Raw genomic sequence first — 6,432 nt, 5'->3', positions numbered from 1 at the left:
TGGCTGTTGCAGTACACTTAATGGTTATGTGGGTAATCTTTATAGATATGGGCAGTTGAGCCTTGTACAATATTGTAGTTTTCTTAGTTTTCCTCCTCGTAGGAATAGAGAAGAAACAGGTACGATGGAAGTTAATAGCTATAAGTGCTCTCCCTCAGCTCTTCAGTATACCACAGCTTTAACAAGAGATAAAAATTTGCATTTAGCACTATCTGTGCCACTCTGAAAATGATTGCATCCTCACTGGTTACAACAGGGGATGTGCTACAGGGCTAACTAACTTAGTGGAATATATATTTATATATTTTTCTTCCCTTTTGTGGTTTCTGTAACCATGCTGATCTTGGAATCTGTTTCAGTCTGCTTAAAGCTGCAAGATTTATTCCCTTCCACAAAAAAGGGGAAAAGTATAGTGCATTCTCACCTGTGGTGAGTTGGCATCTTCCTCCCAAGTTCTGCTTGACAAACACTGGACAGAATGCTGTAGTTTATCCACACTTGGTTTGTAAACACTGCAAATTCTCTCTAGATGTTTGTTTTTCTTAGGTTAAGCTTCGGTATATTTCCTTTGACTTCAAAAGCTCTTTGAGAAAGGAATCACTTTGTGAAAGTAGCAAGCCTACAAAATAATAAGATATTACTGAGCATAATTTTTACACAAACAATTAATACGTCTGTTTTTAGCTGTTGTGAAACTTAGCTGATTGAATTTAATTTAATGACACGATGTTAATATATCTTTACTGGCTGAAAATCTTGTCCAGTGTGTCTAAAAAATATTTGACATGAAGAGGTGTTACACTGCTGCTACCTTTAATATAAGTTCTGTATCTGTGGTACCTCTGCATATTCTGGAAATTTGTTTTTAAACCTCATTAACAATATGAACTTGAAACTTAGCTGGAATAGGGTTACTTTGGTTTAAGACTTTTAAAGGTCTTTGTGATGAGTTAGGTATACACACAGTCAGTTACCGAAGCTCGGTGGGCATGCATTTGTTTCTCAAGCTGTGGTAATTTGGTTATGTATCTCACATCAGGCAGGAGTAACTCAGGATCTTGTATCTTTAGTGTATGAGTGTCCTGAAGTTCAGGTGCTACAGGTCACACAGATGTACTTATTTAGTCTCAGACCACCAGCTGTGATTCTTGTAATACAGCATGCTGTCACTGTGGGGTAACTGTGTGGTTATTATATGAAGGAAAAGTTGCTTATGTTATGTGTAATTTGCTGTTGGTACTAGATCTGTAGTTCAGTGGTTATTTGTGTACGTTATTCAATAATGCTGCCAGTCTTTATTTTATACTTGGGCAGCTATCAATTTGGACACTCCTTCAAGTAATCCCTGCCTGACTCTTAATAGAAAAACTTGGTTATTATTTTAAAATATTTGATGAAAGATAAGATTTCGATATCCAACCTGATTTCAGCACTTTGGGTATCTTAAGGCCTTGTTTATGTGCACATCACTTTGCTTATTAGTCTGTAGTGCAGAAAACCTTATGATAGAGTATTTAATTCTGTTATAGTGATTTAAGTGAATAAAATCTCTGAATTAGAAGAGATGTGGTACCACTATCACCCATATTAAATAAATAGTCTGCTAGTCCAGGCCTTTGGATAAACTTATCTGTCCAAAGCTGCAATTGCTCGTGTAGAAATCCAGACTTACTTACCTTACAGCTTGCAAATCAGTATTATTAGACAAGAGTTTTAGAAAGGTCCTTTTTTCATTTGAAAACTTTCTAAATTATTTCTGCTAGTTTTTGATAAATTCTTTTCTTGCTTCTTTCTTCTTTTTTCCTGCCAAGGATCACCATCTTTTTGAGACATTTGCTGAGTCTGTTAATGTTATTCTTTAATGACTTTTGGGTTTTCTTTCTTCTCATCATAAGCAACAAAACTTAGATTGGAAGTCAAACATTTATCTGAATTTTTGTAGACTCCTGTGTTCTCTGGTTAGTTACTTTTCCTGCAGAACTGTGGCAATATGGAAGCCTGATATCTTCTAACAGTGGTTTTGAGCTTTCTTAAACAAGGGATTGACTTGTTTCTTTTTTTGTAGAAGACAAGCCATTTTCTGAACTGTATTTAAAAAAAAAAGTTAAACTGTACTTACTGTATGAAAAAAATTTTAATTACATCAGAAGAATTACTAGGCAATTTTTTAAAATCTTAAACTTTTCCTACAGCCACCTGGAAGAAAAAACACAGTGGGAACATCCTAAGTCTGGGAAGAGGAAACGTGTTGCAGGAGGTTTGTGTTAACCTTTTGTAATGAACTGAAATTATGTTACAAACATCAGTTGGAGTTTGTGCAGGAAACAGATCTCATTTTGATCTTCTAGTTGACACTAATCACCTAGGCAAACTGAGCTTGCAAAATACAGCTGATTTCAGTGGCGCTTTACCTATGTCATCGTGTCCATGTAGAGTGAATGTTTTGCAGTTTTATGGTTTTCTTGTATTGCTCCATAAAGCCAAGGTACTAATTCCAGGATAAAGGGATTGTTTTATTGTGGCTTGTAAAGCATATAGTCAAAGGCTGGAATTCTTTGATTGGGTTCTGATATCCTGGTGTCCATCAGATAATATTTATAGCTGGATTATATTCTTCAAAGAATGTATTTCATCAAACAATATCCCTGGCACAGAAGGAAGTCCCATTAGTTTTCATTTTACTTGTTTTCCCTAACCCAATTGAATGTTTGTGCCAGAACAGAAGACAGCCAATGTTGCAGGACACTTCCAAAAGTATATGACTTCTTAAGGACCTTGGATCAGTGCCTTAAATTAGATCTTCCCAGAAGCTTCTATATGGCATACCTGGGGGTACTATACTGTTGACAAGCCATATTTCTTTTGGCATTGGTAATGTGACTATAACTGGAATGTTTTCAGTAGATTTTGAGTTGATTGAATTATAATTGAATACTTTTCAGCCAGGATTAGAAATACTGGGAATGCTATCTGTTAAGTACTTCCGTAGGGTCTTTTATATAAGAATTTATTTTGTAAAGATTTGTCATTTTTGTTCTTCTATCTGTCCTTCCAACTTCATAGAATCATTTAGGTTCAATTTAACATATCCCATACCCACTTGAGGGTTCTGATCTTCCAACTTGTGGTATGTGTTACATGTAACTTTTCCTATATTTAGTTCAAAGTTTTTGCTATTTGCTTTATCAGGGATAGATACTAAACTGTGTGCAGGGTAGACATGTGTATGTACTAGGAAGCATGGTTGGATTTTGCCGGTTTGTGCTATAACATTAATCTTTATAAAGAATTTTTAGATTATCTTTGTACTTAATATGCTGGTCATTACAGTTGTACCAGATCTCCTGTATATTGTACTTTTATTAGAGAACAATTGCATGTGATTAGGGAAGCAATCCTTCTTTCAAGTTCCAATATTTAAGTGCAGCAGGTAGCTGCATTACCTACAGAAATAATGCAGAATTTTGTCACATCTGTCTGAGAAATCACTTAAACTTCAAATCTGAGTGTACTCTAATGTCTGAAAAAAGATGATGTTTTATGTGTTTCCTAGGTCTGCCATATGGATGGGAGCAGGAGACTGATGAAAATGGACAAGTCTATTTTGTAGAGTAAGTATGTCAAAATGCAGGATATGGACAAGCAGGACAACTGTGTTTTATGTTGGGTAGCCTTTTTGAGTTACGATACTGTGACAATATCAGCTGGAAAGACAAATGGATAAGTACAACTTCAGAATCCATATGTAGATATTACAGTTGTAGCAGTGTCTAAACACTCATTTGTGGTTTTCTGAATTCTAATTCTTCCATGTGCACAGAAGTACTAGCTTGGGGGGCAGATTGAAGTGACTTGCACATCCACATCTCAAAATGTGAGCTGACCCTCAGGCAATGGTTATGTAGGCTTATTTTGTTTGTATACCTTTATGGATAAACTCTGTACAGATAATGTTAAAAGCATACCCAGATCTTCATGGCTGATTGTTAACATTGCAGGAGTGGTTTAAACATACAAGATGAAACAAAATTGCTGCAGCTCTGACTCACTTGCAATGTAAAGCATAGAAAGAAAAGAGGACAGGGATTGAGCTAGCAAAGATTTTTAGAGAGGTAAGAGAGGAGGAAGTTCACAGAAGCAGAAGGATTTCTGGGAACACTTCCTTTTGTATCTTTTTCAATGGCAGGGTCAAAATGGGGTAGTTATCTTAAACTGACTTGGCAGAATGAAGAATATTCACAGGCCAAAAGAGTAAGCGTAGCCTCTCTGTCCTATAATTAAGGGCTGAAGACTGAAAGTTGTTGCTTAGTGTCTCTTTCTGATAAATGTCTGAAGAAAACTAAAACTTGGTTTTAGAAAGGTGAGCCTGGCCCAAATTTGTGCCATTTGCTGAGCTGGTGTGAAGCTATTTGTTTTCAGTTGTTTGAGAAAAAAGTACTGAGCTACATTTCTCATTGGTATATTGTTTCAAGGGAGTAGCGTAGGCCCCTTTTATAGAGCTCCTAAGAGAACATGATCTTCCCTAATATAATGAGATTTTTCCCTTGAAAAAATTCTGCTTTCTGTGTCAGGGGTTCACATGAAGTTCAGAATGGCGTTGTGAAGTATGTGAATACAATTATTAATGGACGCTGTCACAATTGGAAAAAAGTTTGATGAAAAAAGTAATTGGGATTATTTTAACAAAATTTAAAAAAAATTTTGATTTTTTTAATTTAAATAATCCACGGGAATGGTACATAACAGTGGTTGAAATACATTTAAAATCTAAATGCAGAATACAGAAGTGTCCAAGCAGTTGAATTTTTGTGTTCTTTTGCAGCCACATAAACAAAAGGACTACCTACCTTGACCCAAGACTGGCCTTTACAGTTGAAGATAATCCAGTAAAACCTACTACTAGACAAAAATATGATGGAAACAGTACTGCAATGGAAATACTCCAGGGTCGTGACTTGAGTGGAAAAGTGGTTATAATCACGGGAGCAAATTCAGGAATAGGTAGGTTAATATTACACATAAGGTAAAATATGGCAATCTTTATCTTACAGGCTACTTTGTTGTTTAAACATCTGTGTACTTTTGGTATTCAGACTTGGTTTGCATTATTTCCATACAAAACCTCAAGTTAGAAAACTTTGTTCAGGTTTGGGTACCACTTACTAAAAAAGCATGGAGAATTTGGAGCTTAGGGGAGAGCTACAGGAAAGACATCAGGTTCTGAAACAATTGATTTTTGTCTAGAAAAATACTGATGGAGGCATTTTACATTATGTAACTATATAAAGGATGGCTGTGAAAGGGAAGGAAAGCTTCTTTTTATGAACTTGGTGGCTAGGACAAGGAGTAAGGTTTGTATGGCTGCAGGGGAGTTCAGATAAAGTATTCAGAAAAACTTTCTAATTGCAGCAAGTAAACTCAGGTAAAGTTTTTCCAAGGAGACTTGAATTTTTATCTCTGAAGGTATTTTCAAGTCAACTTGATGATGATGAACTTGTGTCAGTATGTCATATTCGATGCTCCTTTAGGGCAAAAAAAAAGTTTATGATCTTTTGAAATCTGTTAGTTGTATTTTCTAGCAGGTTCATAAATCCTTTTAGACTGAACTGTATTTAAGGTATCTGTTACACAGTATTACTTCTATAGCAGGTGAGTATTTGAGAGATTCTAATTAGCTGCTTTTGTTTCATTTTATAATGAAGCTTTGGTGCTTAGGGGCTTTGCCTTTCTTCTCAGAAGACATGATTTCTTCTCCAACTTAATTTGCGAGGCTGTTTGAAGTTTCACTCAGCAACCTGCACAGGATATGTCTCTTTCTGTGGCTTAAACTTGTGGAGGAGCCACAAATATTAAAACACTGCTGTGGTTTGGTGTTAGATTTGAACTTTTTTGGTAAATGAGGGGATCTAACTAAATCCTAGATAACTGTTAATCTTTTGTTCCCTTTTGTGGTTTTCATTTTTCTTCATGGTGGGAATACGTCAATATTGGAAAAAGTCCTTATGCAAATTATTTGGTGTCTTTTAGTGCAGGATCTTGACTTAAATGAGGACATTGGAAAACCTTAGAGACATTCTGGAAAATTGGTTAATAGCAGGACTTACCACTCTGAATTCTCTTGGTTGTTACCACTTAATTATTTAAGGGAGTGTTATCCCACAGGAGTCAGATGAAGAATTTAGAGCTTCATTGTGGCTTGCAATTTAGGCATTAACAGCATGTGTCCTGCTGTCATTGCATGGTATACTACTACAGATCGGTATTGCAGTTAGGGCAGCAAGTATTGTACTTCCCTGTCTCAATGAGGAATTTGTGTTTTCTAGTAAGGCTTACATTCCAGATTCTTGGTACAGCATGTCTTTACAGTGCATCCAGCAGTAGAATTTGCTTTGTATGCAACTGTGCAGTCTCAGAACATTTAAAAATTACCTT

General features: G+C 35.9%; 1 protein-coding gene across 1 annotated transcript in view; it reads left to right on the top strand.

Moving 5' to 3' along the window:
• The window catches only part of LOC103917656 (WW domain-containing oxidoreductase-like), a 40,871-nt gene that overhangs the window by 1,242 nt on the left and 33,197 nt on the right, over positions 1 to 6,432 (top strand). Inside the window, exons 2-4 of the mRNA XM_009324840.1 lie at positions 2,148 to 2,257; positions 3,554 to 3,611; positions 4,823 to 5,001. Coding sequence (XP_009323115.1) covers positions 2,148 to 2,257; positions 3,554 to 3,611; positions 4,823 to 5,001 — 347 coding nt within the window. The remainder of the gene's footprint in view (positions 1 to 2,147; positions 2,258 to 3,553; positions 3,612 to 4,822; positions 5,002 to 6,432) is intronic.

Source organism: Pygoscelis adeliae, unplaced genomic scaffold (assembly GCF_000699105.1).
Source record: "Pygoscelis adeliae isolate BGI_AS28 unplaced genomic scaffold, ASM69910v1 Scaffold136, whole genome shotgun sequence".
Classification (NCBI taxonomy): domain Eukaryota; kingdom Metazoa; phylum Chordata; class Aves; order Sphenisciformes; family Spheniscidae; genus Pygoscelis; species Pygoscelis adeliae.
This window is presented reverse-complemented; position numbering and strand designations above follow the sequence as displayed.